The sequence below is a fragment of the Ascidiella aspersa genome, chromosome 4 (assembly GCF_963924565.1).
Source record: "Ascidiella aspersa chromosome 4, kaAscAspe10.2, whole genome shotgun sequence".
Taxonomy (NCBI): domain Eukaryota; kingdom Metazoa; phylum Chordata; class Ascidiacea; order Phlebobranchia; family Ascidiidae; genus Ascidiella; species Ascidiella aspersa.
Genome location: NC_139450.1, coordinates 4,650,146 through 4,668,234, shown reverse-complemented (window position 1 = coordinate 4,668,234; position 18,089 = coordinate 4,650,146). Strand labels below are relative to the sequence as shown.

The window sequence follows — 18,089 nt, the reverse complement described above, 5'->3', positions numbered from 1 at the left end:
GCTGCTTGTTTAAAGCGACAAAAAATGTTGCCCACCCAGCACTGGAAGCTTAGTGCAGCGAATCGTATTGGGGCGAAAGCATAAGCAGGCGTCGAAATCAATCGAGCTAGTTGCTAGTTGCTTGCCTCGCCTTTTTGCTTGTCCTCAGGTCGATACTAGGACAATAAGAACAACGAGAAAGAAACTCATTGTTCAAGTTTCATCTTTTAAGCGTTGAAGAGGCATTGATTGCGGCAAAAGCGGATTGTTTTGGCGGACTGGAAAAAGGGAATATGTCTGTGTAAATTATAACCTAGGGTTGGTCAAGGAATTTAAGAATCAAAATTATAGATGTAATAAGAATATCAAAGCCCATACAGAAGTAGGTATCATTTTGGACGTTTCGAATAACTCTTTATTCATTTTCAACATCTCTGTATGGGCTTTGATATTCTTATTACGTCTTACTACAACCTCCAACCATTATGCTCCAAAAATTATAGATGTTCTACGTGGACCAGAGCCCAAAAAATGCAAATTTACAAACCAGGTCCTAATTTTTTTCCAAGTATACTTCGCTGTACGTCAGCTAGAAACCCTTCGAAATCCAGGATTAAAAAAATCCAGCCCAGTTTTTCGGTCAGCGCGACTTTAGCGCGTGGTTTCCGAATGGAACGGGGGTGTAGGGGCGGCAGACAGGCCCGCATGCATTATTCATGCGCCCGACGACGCTTTCCAAAACTCGGAAAGCTCACGGAAAACTGCCGATCGAAGCTAATCCGTGCGCTGTGTGCGACCGAATGGCATTACGTAATATAATTTTCGACGATGACATCATTTTTTTGGATTTTTCGAGGGTCTTTTGTGACCCCGGGGCTTAAAGTCTCCATCTATAACTCTTGCGAGTTTGCGTATTGGCGGTTTAGGCCTGGTATTTCGAAGGTGAGTGGAGACGGACGTGTTCAGACACTAGGAACCGCAATGTGGTCGCAAAATCTCGCGCCGTCGTCACTTTCCACGAAGATGTAAAACCGAGGAATTTGTAGGGCGAAGCCTGCGCTCTTAGAGTAATGTCATGTTTTTTTTTTAAACTGAAAATTTACGCCTTTTAGGATACACCACTCGGGTGAATTCACAACACAACATAACGCACGTCGATTCCAGTATTCACGAATTTGCAAAACGCGCACAAAGCCAAAAATATATATTCCGGTATTTTTTACTTGCTAATTTTAACACGCCGATCCAACATTTACGCCATTGGCACAGTGAAAGCGAAACTCACGCCTCTCGTTGATTTACAGCCGTTCAAATCCCAATATTTACGCGTTCACATGTCTCATAACCAACGGTGCGAAATTGGAAATCGCTGCGTTGGGCTTTCGCTTTTTGAAGAGCACAAATTGTGCCAGGTGTCGGCCGAGATAACAGCACAACAGCTAAAACGAAACCTTCAGCAAAAAATCCCGAAAAGCACCCGTGAACACGACTAGAGCCGAGAGTTAAACATTAGCAGAATACTAGGAACCTTTAGAGTGCGTGGCTCTGAGGGCAGGCCACCAGCGTACAACGACCCCGTGCCCCGTTATGTAAACGCGTGTTTTGCCAGGCGAAAGGGGCGTACATACACAGTGCAAAGTCTAAGCGGAAAGAACAGCCGAAACTCGTGTCTCGCTGTTTTTTTTCTTCGGTCAGTTTACGATAACTGGTTGAAAATGGGAGAAAAACACTTGATGGGTAAAGAATTGGCTAAAAGCACCAACTAGGTCGAAAAAAATAGGAAAAAATAGAAAAAGGAACCAACTAGGCAACGAAAATGGGCTAAAAAATACCACCTAGGTCAAAAAAATGGCAAAAAATGGGAGAAAAAACACCAACTGGGCAAAAAATAAAACAAACTATTATCTAGCTCAAACATTAACTCTAGCGTACAATAATCGAAAAAAAAATCCGGGCGCGTTTGTTAAACTGTGCATTACTGTTGCCATCAAACACTAGAGCTTATACAAGCACAGAGGTAACAGTCGGTGCTGTCAAGTGCCTGGTTGCCACAAGTTAGGCACAACAAGCTTACTGCATCCGCCAGCCTTGCACAAACATAGCACGCATTCCATCCTCTAGCTCGCAGCTGGGTGAACTTTAATCCATATAAGTGGGCGATTGGTGCTACTGACAGGCTTTAAAATCGCACTGCGAACTCGGACTTTGTTACGTGGATAAGGCTCATTGTTTTATTGGAACGTCCAAACAATGCCGTAAACTTCAGAAAGGTTTAAATGCTACTTTTCACAGCCTAAATGATTTGTTCCAACTTGAATCAACAGGACGTCGATAATGCTGATTGTTTTATTGGAACATCCACACAATGCCACGCACTTCAGTAAGGGATTCGCTATGTTCCTTTCAATTTACTGCAGAAAGCAAGTTTCTAAAATGCGAAAAAGCAGACGACATCTTCCCGAAAAGTTCTCGCAACACGAAACGGTTTCCTTTTTTCGACGCGCTTCGCGTAAACGTTTATGACGTCACGGCAAGGTCGAAGCGGTCAGCAGAAACGCAGGAAGACATGATCAGCGGGGGGAGGGGATATTGCGCCACGATCACGCAAGCTTACGGGGCGTGGTACCTGATTACGTCAGAGAAAATACGCCTCCTTGTATTGATCGATATCAGCGGAAACAGCAGGCCAAGTTATGATACCGCTTAAAGGGGCCAGGCACCCTTTTGGGACGGGCTTTTAGGCTATTTTCAACAAAGAGATCAGTTTTAAGCTGGATTAATCGCAGACGGGTCATTTAGTTCCATTCTGCTTTTTAGCCTAGTTTAGAAGCTATATCGGTAGAAAAGCATGGTCAAAATTGGGCCGACCGCTTTGATATGGCCCTAAAAATTGGCCAAGTCGATTTTGCGACCCTTGGACGAAGAAGAAGGCGAAAAACACGCCGCCCCTTCCCGCGAGCAATTTTGTTTTCGCGTCTCGGCACGGGAATGCACGCGCGCATGAGTCACGGCGACCACACAGGGACTATAAGGGGAGATCGGAATGCGCCAGATCGTAAGCTAGAGAGAGAGAGAGAAAGAAAGAACTTGGAGAAGGCTGCTGACTGTGAATCACCGCCGTTGCTCTGTGTTTGTCAAGAGTTCCCGCGCCCCAATCGAAACCCTAATGTCGGGCGACCCGAATTTCGGTCGCCGCAAAGCCTGAAAACGCACGTTTTTTCTAGTTGAGCCGCGTTCTTTGCCGATGCAGGTGCGCCAAAGGTCGATTTACACTTTCTTTCGCGCAGCCGAGCACGTCGCATACCTTCGCGCAAGCACGCGAGGAATTTCCAAATGTCGAGTCTGCTACTTTTTGCGCCGCAATATAACGTCTGTCTGTCTGTCTGTGAGCGCGGAATCGCTAAATTCCTGTAAAAGTTGGCGTTTTTCGTTTTAAAAGTTTAGCAATTGGCAATAAACACCCACCCGAAAAATCCAGCAATCCTATATTTTACATCCATAGCTTATTGAATATAACGCCTGTCAGACTTGTGAAACACCGGTATTCGGCGGTTAAGAAACAAAACGATATTCGCGAACACAGGGCTACACGCGTTGCGTTGGCTTTACTCGACTGCTTGACAAAAAAGCGCGCGCGTCGATTGTTGTCGTTGGTCGGTCGCGTTGCTAAGCAACAGGGCGTCAACAGACCGTAGGTTGCTATACCAAGGCAGAGAGAGCGCTGGAGTTGGCAGGCCAGTGCTGGCATCTAGCTGCTAGGTGTGTCGTACATGCTCGAAACACGCACCACGCGCTTTTGTGTCTTCACGGCTACTACGCCCGTTCCGATTCCATTGTTCCAAATAGCGCCACAACAATGCCTTTTCGGATATGTTCCATATTACCTGTCGCGACCCGGTATACCCCACGTAATATGACCGAGGCAAGCGCGTGCCCTGGGCATGCTGGGACACGTGTCCCGTTGCCTAGAAACGCGGGTGGAAAGCGTTTTCCAACACGTCATAACCTGGAACGCTATGCTCCTTGATGTTTTTGCGATTCGCGCGTGAATTTCGAACTGTGTGCGTGGTTAATGCGCTCAGGGTTTGCACAAAACAAGCAAAGTGGGTAGAAATATATCGATGGATATGTTAACTGATAAAATGTGAAACTAACCTAAAGCAAACAAAAACAAGTTGGAACATTCTTAGCAAATGAACAAAAATAATGTTAAAAAATGCAACTGGTGGTACAATCCAATACTGTACATTTTTTCAAATTTTTTTAGTTTTTTAATTTTTTTTAATTTGATTTCGATGATTCATTCGAAAGTTCGATCAGGTTCGCGTTTTTCCAGGAGCGACGATCGTCGAAGTTTCGACGGGTTCATGCGAGGACGATAAACAAGCAGCAAAACAGCTTGCCAGGCGGCGGTGGCAAGACGCGCGATGCACGGACTATGACGTCATAAAGGCGCGAGCGCGCGAAAGGCGCCTCCCGAAAGTGGGCCGCAAGCGATACGACCACGCCTTGGGGTAGAAAGCACTCGAAAAGATTTGCAAACTGACAAAGGCATTCCGATTCAGGCCAACGGAGTTCAAAAAGTTGGTGATTTTTCGTTTTGGCATCTTTAGATTTTTGCAAAGCCGCTAAGTGTGAGAAAAAAATCGGAAAGCTTAGCTCGATTTTCTGTTTGCTGGTTAAACAAACCCGGTTTGGCGGGAAATTTTCGCGCCAAAAAAACACCCCCACTTTTTTGGCCACCTCCAATTAGCGCGACAAAAGGGGATAAAATGGCGCGAACTTTTCGCTAGACGCAACGCAACAACTCAACAATAAAGGACGCAGGCGGAATTCCAAAGCCCTGAGTTCGTTGGTTCGTTGAAAAGGCGGCGGCCGCACAAAATAGCAGCGATCGATTCGAGTGGAGAGACTAAAGCACAAAGAATGCGCTGTGAGTGGGAGGAGAGGAGAAAAGAGAGAAAGAGTGAGAGAGAGCGACGGTTGAAACTGACGGAACAACCGTTACTACTACAGCGTCGCGAGTCTTTGAAAACAACGCGCACATCTTTGACAAGAAAGGAAAGCGACTGGCGGGAAAGGGCGGTGAAAGCAAGGGGGTGTTTCTCGGGTCCGTGGGGGGCAAAGGACCGCTTTTAGGCGGTGTAGGGTTCCCTAAGCGCTGAAGAAAGTGGCCCGCGTGACAAAAGGCACTATACTACTTTGCGACTGTCCTTACAACGTTCGATGAGTCAGCCTCTGTTCGCTCGGGCAACAGACAACGGATTTCCGATCAGAGCGCGCGCGCGTTCAACACACTATAGCGCTCACGGGAGCCCGAATTGTCATTAAATCGACGGGCAAAGGCTAAACCAAAGCAGCGTTTCCGTTCCAGAGACGCATTGAAACGCCGCCACGCGACCTATTCAGTCCATCGCCTCATTTTCCCGCGTTTTTTTGCGTGTTAGGGCGCCGCTAATCAACGATTGGATGGAGCGTTGCGGCAGATGACAGACTAAGATCAATTCCGGTGCGGGCTAAACGTTGATATAGGCTTACGTTTCAGTTAAAAAGCATAAACAAGGCCGTAAATCATGGACAACCTCAAATTGCGGTGCGTTTGCGGCATACAAAGGGTAGGGCGGCTATGCACGATTTCCAGCCGGCTAAGGAACGGGAAATACACTTTAAACCGAGCCAAGATTAATGGCGAAAGGGCGAGACGCGAAAAACAGGGCAAGAGAAATTTCATCGAGTCGCTCGAACCTATTTAAGTTGCCCAAGTTCCCAATTGGGTTGTGTAGTTAAAACAAAAGTGAATTTAAAAGGCCATGTTTATCCAGTCCATGCCAGTTGAGCCCTTCAAAGGCGCCAAGGTGTCGGTCGGGAACTGGAACGGATGAAAAATTAAACGAACAGTCGCATTGTGAGCCCGTTCAACAGCTGCTAGGTTTATTATTGGATTGACCGGCTTGCCAAAAAACATTCAAAAACGTTGCTGAAAATATTTTAAATTGCGCTTTCCCACTAACTTGTTAAAAACGCGACATGTAAAAACCATTAGCTTAACTCTAAGCGATTTTCGCCAGCAACGGTGAGAGTTAAGTCGTAAATAGCGAAGACACGAAGTTGTTTGTTCGAAACCGCTACGAACAAAGGGGTCTTTCTCTGGTCTCGGGGTTTTCCTCCAACTTAGAATTCTTTCCAGAGGTCGTGAGTTTCGATTGGACCAAGGAGGGTAAACAGCGTGGCCGGAAAGCTGTTACTAAGCTCCTATGGGTCTGATAACGAAGTCTTATGATCTTGGTTAGCTTTACCCGGCTTTATGTAAGCTTCCGAAGTCTAACTAGCTTAAAGGGGCAAAAATGTACAGGGAGCCATCCGTAAAAGCATAATTCGCATACTCTACATTATATGGCTGTGAAATAGCGGTTAAATTCAGGGAAAAGGCAAAATCTAAACGGTTTATTGTTCAGTTTAAACCAGTCGATCGAGAGAGACTTTGGCCCCATTCAAACGCTCCGAAGCGCGCGCGCTGTTTTAATTAGCGCCTATTGAGAACGGGCGAGGAATGCTAAGCTCGTCAGGTCTAAATTTGGTGCAGGGACTGCCATGATAACAGCACAACCCTTTGATCGAGCAGTGGGCGGTTTAAAGACTGCCAAGGGGCCGCCGTGTTGATTCAGAATGCCAAGCGACGGTCCAACTGGGCTATGACTCAGAGCAATTAGCGACCCCAATGCCGTATTCAGGCAAAAGCGCCGTTTTTTTAATTTAAAAGCGTTTTTAAAAGCAATATAGTTTGTTGACATGAAAATTTAATGGATTAGCCCACTAAAAAAACGAAAGGCAGCTGGGCACTGGACAAGGCAGGCAATCGCATTATGAAAATTATAATTTAACCCATAAGAAACATTTGCGATTTAATGCTTTGCCCAATGTGCTATTTTTAGTTTTAAACTACCCACCAGTGAATATTCTGTTTGGGGCGATCGCTGTTTAATATAATATGGCTAAAGGTTGTAGTTAGACGTAGGATGATTATCAAAGCCCATACAGAAGTAACTCTAACTAGCATTTGAGTGTTTCAGAATTCGTTTTCGACATATTCATGCGTTAAAAAACACAAAACGCCACCAAAATTTCTACCTCGGCTTTGAAATACACACTCAACAAAAGACGCGCTCCGTTTGTTTATGTTTTCGAAGTGGCGTCGACGCCGCGCTTTTCCTCACAGGAAAGGCCAGTCATTGGACGAAAAAGAGCGCGAGCTCGGGCGACAGAAGGCACAGTGGGCTTGTAAAAAGCGACAGCTGGAAAGAAGAGTGGAAGCCGTCGTTTGCAGCGTCGAGTGATCGCGCTAATGGGACTGGAACGGTGCTCACGCAAAGCGCGCCATGCGCTGGCCTACTTTCATCTTTTCCCTAAAGACTGCTTTGTCGTTTGGGAGGTCGGGGGGAGGGATTCTGGAAACCGCCTGTCGACGTTTTTTTTGCTTAGGCGCGACGCTATTGGCCTCCTGTGCGTTTAAAGGGCTGCTTCGAAGAGAAAGGCCCTTGGTAGTTTTTGAAAAGTTTTTGTTGTAGGTTAAGTGCTGTTTTTGTTTTGATGTGGATACGTAAACTTGTTAAAGGTCGCTTTGGACGTGTTTTTGTTTTATAAAAATTGAAACCAAGGTCGCTGTATTTTTAGGAAACTTGTAAACTGGTTGAAGTTGAGACTCATGAAAGTTGAAAAGAGTTAAAGGAGTTATAAGAAATGGCCGTACGCTTCTCCGACGGTGAATACCGGCTTAAAAATGTGACAAAAACGCGCGGTGCAAAACAAAAAGCCTCTAGTTTTCAACAGCTTAAAGTAAACTTTACGAAAAAAACACAAAATATAAAAGTTCTAAAGTCCAAACTAATGCCTTTTCAAAACAAGGCACCAGTGTCACAAGAATGCATAATTTCTGTTGTTGTGGCCGCCATGGTTATTTGCCCTACAGCGCTGCGCAAATCAAACAAACAAACAGACAGACCGAGAGGCCGTAGTAAAAGGAGAGGCCCCGCTGACCTTTGAGCGACAGTTGTGCTTGTCTCGAGCGAGCGACGCGCGATTCCTTTGTTTGTCATCTGCAGGCCTGCTGCTGCTGCTGCGACCATTATGACGTAAAGAGGGGTGCGATAAGGGCGTGCAAGCGGGCTGGCGCCTTTCTACGATTGTCTCAGGCGAACTGCTAAGCCAATCTAAGAGGCAATGCGATGCAACTGGAAAATTAACAGCCAGGCTGCTAAAGCAATGTTAAACTAACGCGCACAGAAAAACAAGCAGCAATGCAGTTCCGACCGAAGAACATAATATATGAAAAAATCTACATCTGGGTTAAAGTGCGTTTGGATAAAAGACGCAACAAAACGCAAATTACAGTAAAGCACTGAAACGGTTAAATGCTGTTTACCGCCGAAAAAGCGATCAATTATGCAAATTGAATCGGCCGGGAAAATCCTGGTTTATTTTCGTTAACCGTCGCCAAGGCACTGAGGCTCTGTGAGCGAACGAGGGGTTGTGGAAGTTCCAAAATTGGATTGGAGGTAAGGCGATAGCTCTGTTGTCGCGGTCGCTGTGTACCAGCACTGAGCGTTCCCCGTACCAAGACACGATAGCGCGCACAAATCAATTGGCAGGGAGGGTTTCTACGCGACGCCGCGGCTAAAAATAGCGTCTGGCTTCCACAAAAAGACCTGTACCGATCCTTGTGTGTGTGTACAGAGACTGGCAAGAAGGGCTAGACCGGAGACTGGGCGGCGAAACCGCCAGAGCGCTGCTAATGTTTTAATACGGTGCCAGCTGGCTGCGTAAACACAGCGAAAGAGAAAAATCGATATAATACGACGAAATCCGCCACAACGACAATAACAACAACACTGTATGTAGTGTGTTCGCAGCGCCGCCGTTCAACCAAAACAAACGATTCCAAAAGGCACTGGTAGGTCAGACTACGGTGGTTCTTAGCCAAAAACGGTCTAAAACAGCAATTACGCTAAAAGCAAATGTCACTCAGTCATTCGCTCAGTCAGTTGGTCGAGTGGCGAGACGGATTCTTTCGTCGGACAAAAAAAAACGCTTAAATCACGCCTCGAATTTCGCGCCTAATACGGAAAGTTGCGGGTGCCGGCGCGAATTTGACCTCGACGGACAAAGGAACGGCGCCGCGGCAGCGCGAGAGCCGCCATTGTGACGTCACAGCTAATCGCACGAGGTGCTCTAGATTTTTGTATTCGAAACCTGGCGGAATAATTAGCGTCGAGGGCGAATTTGGCGCGAGCGTTTTCTGAAAGCGACGAAAGGCTCTCCCGTGAGAGACTTTGCAGCGCGAGCAAAGCGACGCGACATGCGACGTCGCTTCCTGACGCGTTTCCGCTGCGGAGCGACACAAAACAAAGCAAAGGCTTTTGGCAACACACTGCATACACGCACACCAGCAAATTCTACTAACACCAGTTATTGTGTATAGCTCAATATGCGCGTTTTTATTTCTCCTACGTCTTATACGCGATTTCCTGAATACACACGAAGAAAAACAAGCTCGAAATAAACGTGCTTTCCTTCGCTTTCGGGTTGTTGTATGTGGGAGTGAATGACCAATTATGTCCGTAAATTGCTGTGTATTGAAACTTCTTAACGAAAAAGCGGCATGTTCCCAGTGAAAAACGCTACCAACAGGGAGAATTCGACCATGGATGGACTTTTTGGGGCCAATTTGCCGAGCTACGCACAAGATTCAAACGCAAGTCAAATGAAGAGGGACACAATTATTAATCCAGCTGGGCTTTTACCATTACTCATAGAGAATTAACAAGGACGTTGAATACCCTACATTGGCATGAAGAAAAAAGAAGAGGCTATCACGATAACCACTATTAAATGAACAAAACAATAGCAAATGCAAACAATAAGATATCCTTCCTAAGTTTAACACGCTAATTTGATAACGCATTATGTCGAAAGCTCATTTTTACTGAACTCCGGTTTGATTCAGAACAGCTGAAAAACGGTTGCTTACCGTCGAATTCGACGTAGACTGTGTCTCGGAGGATAGCGCCAGAGCCGAAGTCGATTAACTTCAAGGTCTTGTTCCTGAAGTCGACAAGCAGGTTTTCGTCTTTGATGTCGCGATGAACGACGCCGCATTTGTGGCAGTGGTCGACCGCCAGTAGGACCTATAGGGACGCAGAAAAACGGGTTTGATGCGATGCAGCTTTGATCCGAGCCCGTGCACAAGTCGGTTGTGTATTTTATAAACTCTTCGAATAAATCTTAAGATGTTGGCTGGCGGTTGTAGTTAGATATAGAATGAATATCAAAGCCATTACAGAAGTTGGTGGCAATTAGAAATTATATTCGAAACGTTTAAAATATTTGACCTACTTCTATAGAGGCATTGATATTCATTTTACGTACAACTACAACCTCCAACTATTATCTATAGATTTATTTCAAACATTCCTTGCTACTTTCTGTATGGGCTTTGATATATCATTCGTAGGAATTATTTACGCTCAACTACAACCTCCAGGCATCACGCTTTGATCTGCCGTGTTTATTACGACCTAAGGCAATCCAAATGCGGACTACGGTCGTAAGGATTCTTTCCAGGCCACGACGACCGTTAATTTGAGGCGCTTCAATGCAGAGCGCCGACAGACGACATTCTTTTCGGAGCAAAAGCCACGTTTTTAGGATGCACCGGATTTTAAAACGCGTATAAAATTTGCGCTGTGATTTTTTTGGGCGCTTTGTGGCCAAAAATAGGTCTTTATAAGCGAGTTTTGATTGAAACAAACTTGTTCCATTAATAAATCTCAGGCATTTTACGAGTCCGCAACAGACAAAGTCGTACAAATTATTCTGAATTATAATAAAACAAAACCGTTTTTCGTATATACAGAAAGTTTAACTTTTTTATTTTTTCAGGCGATTAATGAAGCCAGCATTATTTTCGAATGAAAAACGATTTTTTTCCCGTTTGCTAGTTTAATAAAGTGACTAAATAAAAAAATCGAATGTTTTTTTTTTCACTTCTAAGTTTATCTGAATTTGGTAAACAAACCAGCAGAAAAAAAAATCGAATTTTTCTATTTTTTTAAGATCCTTAGCCAAAAAATTTACTTTGAATTTGAAACGAACCTGCCAGAAAAATGTTCTCGCCGTGTCTTCGTCAAGAGCCCGCTTTTCCGTGATGTAGTCAAACAGGTCTTGGCAGGGCTCAGGTCGTTCCATGATTATCACGTAACTGTCGGGACGCTCGTACCAGTCGATTAGCTGGATCACGTGCTTGCAAGGGCTCAGGCGCTCCATCAAAACAATCTCATTGGGAACGCTCTGTCCGTTTATCTGTTGTTTTTTTGGTGGGGGGGGGGGGGAGAAAACATGATTTTTAAAATAAAAAACGGTGTACTTTTTTGTTGTTGATATTTTTGTTATTGGAGTTAAATAATGTTGTCACCGCCTTACGTAACCGTAATTTGAAAAAAAAATTGGCAAAAAAACGTATTTTCACGGTTAAAATGACATGCGTTAAAGCAATGCTGCTCGAAATCAGCGACATCCAATAAAACATTTTCGTCATAAAATTAAGAAACGCCAAATGCCTTACCTGTCCCCAGACTTTAACTCTCGAGCGAGCGATGTGCTTGATGGCTACAGGCATGTTGTCTATCAGCCTCACACCGGCGTACACAGTTCCGAAACCGCCTTGACCCAAAACTTTTCCAACTTGGTAGGTCTTTTCAAACGGTTCGCGAACTGAAAAACGCAAGAAATTGAAGCGTAATGGTTGGAGGTTTAGGTTGAACATTGTAGGGAATATTTTAAAGCCTGTACAAAAGTAGGTAAAATTTTAAACGTTTAAAATATCTCTGTATTCATTTTTAACGAAGTTAACAACTTCTATATGGTCTTTGATATTCCTTTCACAATTCAAAGTACAAATACAAGTTTATATGCGGAGTGCTGAAAGAGTCAAAATGCTTTTTAAAATCATGGAAATAATTTACTAACTCTCAAAATGTATCTGCAAATAGTGCCGCAAATCTTATAATTTAAGATCTATCGCTGTTTTAGTGGGCTGAGCACCTCAAGCTCAGACAGACCTCGAAACTCGGCGTCTATGGTCAGTATAGCAACTGGTTTTACCTGGTGTTGGTTGACATTTGGCAGGTGCTTGGTGGTGCTGATGGCCCACCGCCTTTTTTTGATGGAATGAAAGCATAACTTGCTTGCTGGTTTGTGTTTGTTACAGTCCACGGGTGCCAAAAGAATTGCGAATTTTCTGCGGCAAAACGGCAACTGAATTCCGGCGAAGAGTTGTCTTCAAGTCGTCCTAGGTAAAAGTTCAATCAGTCGACTCTAGTTTTTCTGTTTTCTTGTAGACTAGTGACAAAACTGATTCAAAACAGCAGAATACGATCCAATTCCAAAATATTGTCGAGATAGCGTTGTAAGAAGAGAGCAGTAGGATTGGCAAATTCACAAGTGCCGGGCGATTACTAACACACTGAAACATAAAAACAAATCCAGTTACTGCACAATTACTGAAACCGACTTATAAATTCGACTGATAGCAGGCTAACAGGGATACTAAAACTTACAAAACTATTTACAGTCAAAAACCTCCAACAAAACCTTGAACAGAGTAACAAATCAAGCTAACCTGCAAATACCAGCACTTGCTGACCAGCCAGTAGACTGCCGCAACCGTTGTAAGCGTATATCGCGTTTTCTCGCGCCAGCAGTGCCTCGCGCCGCTTTATCTTTGCCTTTTTCACCAGCAATTTGTCTTGGATTGGATCGCGGGGCGCGTAGCAGCGATGGCCCGGCTGTGTTTACGTTCGCCTGGTACGCGCTTCGCTCCAAACTAGCTGCGTAAGCTGACGCGAAACTGCGCCGTTCCCAGAAGGCCGACTTGTGCTGGGAACCCAGCGGATAAACATTTCCTAAACTGCTGATATACTTCTTGAAACAATCCTGCTCCACAGGCGACCAGTCAGCTTTGAGGAACTTCCCGCGCTATTGTTTGCCACTGTTACCAAACAATGGTCATTATGAGCTGGGTTAACATATCCGTCAAAATGTTATTTTGAAAATATGCTGTTTTTTTTCTGGGTAAAACCGCAAATATGAAGCACGAATGAAGCCAAAATTAAACTTTTCAAGTACAACTTATCCGTGCAAAATTTTTTCAATGTGTTTTGATTTGCTGTGAACAGCCCACAAACTAAAATTACTGCCACTTTGCAGCACTTTTATAACTAAAATAAAACTTTTAAATTAATTTTGAATATATCCTTGCTAAGACATTTAACAACATGTCGTGATTTGCTGCAAAAATGCCAACGTTTGATCATCTACCTATAAAAATCTTCTCAATTTGCATACTGACATAAAAAACATCATGCCAGCTGGTTTTATGCCATATTCGTTTGTCCCTGCCTATTTCCAAGATGTATGTAAATACCCTTCGGCTAACTGCCTAGTCGCTAGTTGCTTCAGGAAATTGGCCATCCTACAAAAATCCCACAGTCCTAAAGAAACTCCTGCCTAACATTACGTCACACATGCCAGAAGGCGTTTTCTAAACCTAAGACAGATGTCCAATGTTTTTTTTAAACACTTTTCTGGCGACCGCCCAAGGGCGTATAGTGATTACATCAATGACGTCATGAGAAAATACGCAAAACTAAATGCCCTCGGGGTAAAATAATCCCAGAGTGTCACATCAAAACAAACTTTCGGCCTCTTAAAAACTCAAAGGCCTTTCTTTGTGTAAAACCCACGATTACCGACACAAAAGATTCTTACAGTTAGAAAATCTATCTAAATTTAATTTACACCGATTTTGTACGTTGATAAAAACTTGTAGACAAAAATATATAGCTTATGAGTGTACAGAATCGTAAACAAGTCTGTAGTGAAAAAAAAAAGTAAAGATCAGTCATTTACAAAGTAGCAAGGCCTCAAAAGCAACAATTAACAGCTTTCCTGAGAAACAGATTTTTCTTTTCCTGAGAACAGATTCAAGTGTTTTTGTGGAAAATTTTGCTGTTATGTCGAAAAAAGAAGCCGTAGCATTCTTACAGTAGTTCCGTTAAATTTTCCTTCGAGTTTTATGTTTTCACTTTCAGGCTTTATGTTTATTTCAACATTGGTACAATTGCGGCCTATGGAATCACTATATTTATTATAATCCAAAGTAATTAAAAGGCCAAAAAAACAACGTTTGTATATAACTGTGGAATGTTCAGTTGTAATGATCTTGAAAAATGACTTGAACTTGAATACACTTTTTAAATGACGTCAGTTGAGTTTTAGGGCCAAAGTGACTTACCTAAGTGAAAATAAATGACGTAGGACTTCTCTTGGACCAGTTTTACGATTTGTTTACTATCTAAAAGAGTCCATGACTGTGATAAACAACAAAGTGGCGCGGGTAGCGTACGCAATTTCGACTATAATGGATTTATTTATTTAAAACGGCTTACGTAATGTCTATAGATGCGATTAGAGGCCAACGATAATAGGATTAATAACGATTTCACAGGCATGATGTAATGGTTTTCAGTAAGTCCTACACTCACACTAGGTTCATATATAGTGCTTTATTAACCAGGACACTAGGTTATGTGCTTCCACAGAAAATAGGTCACTACATGTAAAAATACTGTTAAAGCGGATATGGATAGAGTGACATGAAATTTGTTCCTTTTTTATCACTTCTACAAATATAGACAGGGCTGTTGGAAGATTTACGCACCGTATTAATCATTGACTGTTTATAAGAGAAAAAATAACAAGACCAGAGGCTATTTTGCCATTTTTATCACCTAAAAATAATTTCATGAAATCATAGGTAAGCTATCCTGAACCTACTGTGCTTTTTCATATCCAACTAAAACTGACTTCTAAAGATATAAAATAAATTGAGCGCTGACTTTACTTAGCTTATATACGCGCACCCAGTATATTTATAAACGACATTTAGGCCAAATAGCTAGTTTGTTTACCCTTTGGCGTTTGGCCTTGACCAAAGCATTTTGACTCTGGACAAAAAATCCAAGATATGTCATTGATTGTGAACATAGAAGGCAAAAAGCAGTGACTTAGTCGCGCTGTACAAAAACTTCTACAATTGGTGATTAGGTCTACCATAAACGTGTACACTACAGTTTTCACAAGACAATCTGTGGTGGGAGCGGACAAAATTTTAGCAGTTAAAGAAGCAGCACTGTTTTACATTAAGAGCCTCAAATATCGCCACGCCTTTTTGTAGCTCTTCTCAGAAACAGGCAGCATGCGAGCGAGCGAACAGAAGTCAGCATTTATCTGGTTGGTTAGCTGGCGGCAGGCAGAGCTTTTTTGATGAATGGCAGAGCTGATCAGTTAATCAGTTGGCAGGCACCGCAATATCCGTTTAGTCCCGGCGCAACCGTGCTGACGTCATAGCTACAATGAGCCGTTTTGCAGCTGCTTTTAGCCGAAATCTGACGAAGCTGTGGCTGGTGTCTCTGATTGACTTTGGCCTCAGTTAAGTTAACAGAAAGGGATTTGCGCTGTTTTGGTTTGTACTATAAACACTAATAAAGCTACAGCACGTTACCAAATTACCACCTTGATTTGTGCAGTTCTAAGCTGTAAACTATAACCACTTTATTATTAGATGAAAAACAAACGGTCCTAAAGTAGTTTTATTTTATTCTTACCATTCCGTTAATTGAAATAAAACCAAACGTTGCCAAGTTACCATCGGTATTTTGCGTTTTGTTTGGTTTATTAACTGGTCTAGGTGCCGAAACTTTTTTTACATTGCGGACCGGTTAAAAACTGAGATTTTATCCCGGAACAGCCCAAAAAACAGCGAACTTCGATTTAATGAATGTATACTAGTGAGAACCTTGTGTAAACCTAAGGTGTACGGACCTTTAGCTAACTCCTGGCAGACCGGTGGTTGCCGACTAGTGAACTGGTAAACAATTTGGTGTAAATATCGCAAGGCTGATTATAATCTCCCAAACTTACTCAGGTGTAGAGCAATATGTTAGATTGCTCATATTGGTGTGAGTAGAGATGTCTTATGACATCGGATTAATACCCGATGTCAAGTGGTAGTATTGGTGCTCGCCAGTATTAGGGCGATGTCGGTACCGATCCGATGCTAAATTAATATACAACTTTTAGTCATGATTTGCGATTCAAGTGATCTTCTTACCGTCGCAGCTAATATTGGCCGAATAACTCGGTAAAAAAAACTCCCTTAAAACTTTTTCACTTCACTTATTTAATGCCATCATTTAGTATCGGAATGGGTCGCGATTCTTTTAGTCCAAAATATCGAGTATGGTATCGGAATAAAATTACAAGTATCGGAAATCTCTTATAAAGACAAATACGCTTTTTAAAACATTTCTCTTAAAGTATACTTGATTTCTTACGGGGACAAACGTTTAGTCCATCTGTGGGACAGACAAAACAATCACTAAAGCAGGTATTCAATAATCAGAAATAACTAAACGAATAGTCTAGCATTAACGAAACTGGCAAAGTCCGTTTTTCCTGTTTCCAAACACGCACATAAACAGTCGTTGTATCCGAAACCCGCTTGATTAACGGTTTCGTTTCACAACTGGCCGTTCAACCCATCTATTAGCATTTGCGAGGCTGCTTTCGTATTGGTTTTCCGAACTCAGTCGCACTCGAAACTTAACCAGGAAGATAGAAATTTATTTTGTGTTAGGAACACTAAACACGGGTCTGTTTATAATCTTCAGTAGAAAAAGAGTGGCCCAAGAATAAATCTTTTGTCATTTATTTGGGCCACTATTTTCCTAGTGTTTTGTTGTTTTAAAAACCAATTAGTAATGTCCGATAATTGGGATCGGGTAGTATCGGTCGTTTGGTAGCATCGGTGCGATGGGTGGATCCAGAATTTATTTGGGGGTGGACATGGAAATATGTAGAGATGACGTCACGAACCTACGTCATAAGCAAATAAGCCTTAAAACACCTTTTGTTCTTGCGCGAACTCGTGCGATAATGTGCAGTGTTATCAGAAAGCGCGAAAAAAATTTGTTGTTTTTTTTGGTTTGGATTGGAAAAACTGTTTTAAAGGCTACGTTATATATCAAGGACATAAGAGAGATTGGCAGGTTTCTCTATAATAAAATTGAATTAAAGGTATATTCTTATTTTACAGAAATCACATTTTGTAAAGTTCGCACGGCGTAATATGATATAGCATTCATGGCGCCTTCCCACTGAATTCAAAATCATAATAACTAAAGTGGGGTATACTGGTATATATTTTTGTGTCAATTATTCAAGATAATATCTCTGTACAATTTACCAACAAAAACGTCTGATTTGTCCACAGTAGAATGATTGGTTAAACACCTGTATACGATATATCCAAAAAATTCTAGTTCTAGCAATAAATAGTTTGCTTCAGTGTTTCTCAATTTTTTTCGCGGCAACCTAAATGTTAAGCGTAAATAATAATATTCGGCGACCCGATTATTTTTACTGATTTTTTAAGTGAACAAAACTTAAGACAGATAGCGTAAATCAATCCCAACCAAATAAATATGAGCCACGCTTTCTTATTGCTTCAGCAATTTCTTAACATTTGTTTTAAGAATATGAGTAATCTTGCCCAGAAACAGTTTCAATAATTTCGAACGATATAAAACTACTGCAGTCGGCGACCCGCGACCCATTGGTTGAAAACAGTGGTTAAAAGCCTAGGTAAACACAACCGTGTGACGTTTTACCCTTACGTAACAGCTGCGTTATGTAACGTCGCCAATTTTCCATGGCGCATTGTGACATAACACTTTTCAATTGTTGGGGCTGGGCCTTTTCAGAAGGCTGAAAAAGGCTAGTGTGCAGTTCGGTTTGATGATTCAGCAGTTCGATATTACAGGGAGTTGAAAGTATTTCGCAGCTGCTGTTTTGACTTGGCAGGTGTAGAAAGATTGCAAGCCTGATAATCCGAAGCAATGACGAACGTTTGAAGCTACGCTGTCTGATTCCTAATCGATTACTAACGAACACACTATATGTAAACTTGGCGCTCTTTCACTATTGTACGTAAAAAT

At 42.7% G+C, this 18,089-nt stretch overlaps 1 protein-coding gene across 2 annotated transcripts in view; it reads right to left on the bottom strand.

Moving 5' to 3' along the window:
- Positions 1-12,688, bottom strand: part of LOC146146755 (serine/threonine-protein kinase pim-1-like) — a 29,363-nt gene extending 16,675 nt beyond the window's left edge. Inside the window, exons 1-5 of one of the 2 annotated variants that reach the window (XM_083387254.1) lie at positions 12,653-12,688; positions 12,136-12,496; positions 11,597-11,745; positions 11,128-11,334; positions 10,004-10,160 (exon numbers count right to left, since the gene is read on the bottom strand). In XM_083387254.1, the coding sequence (XP_083243380.1) occupies positions 10,004-10,160; positions 11,128-11,334; positions 11,597-11,745; positions 12,136-12,211 (589 nt within the window). In that variant the 5' untranslated portion in view covers positions 12,212-12,496; positions 12,653-12,688. Of the gene's footprint in view, positions 1-10,003; positions 10,161-11,127; positions 11,335-11,596; positions 11,746-12,135; positions 12,630-12,652 lie in introns of those variants that run through there. The other variant, XM_083387253.1, reaches the window with a different exon arrangement.
- Positions 12,689-18,089: the final 5,401 nt, after the last annotated feature.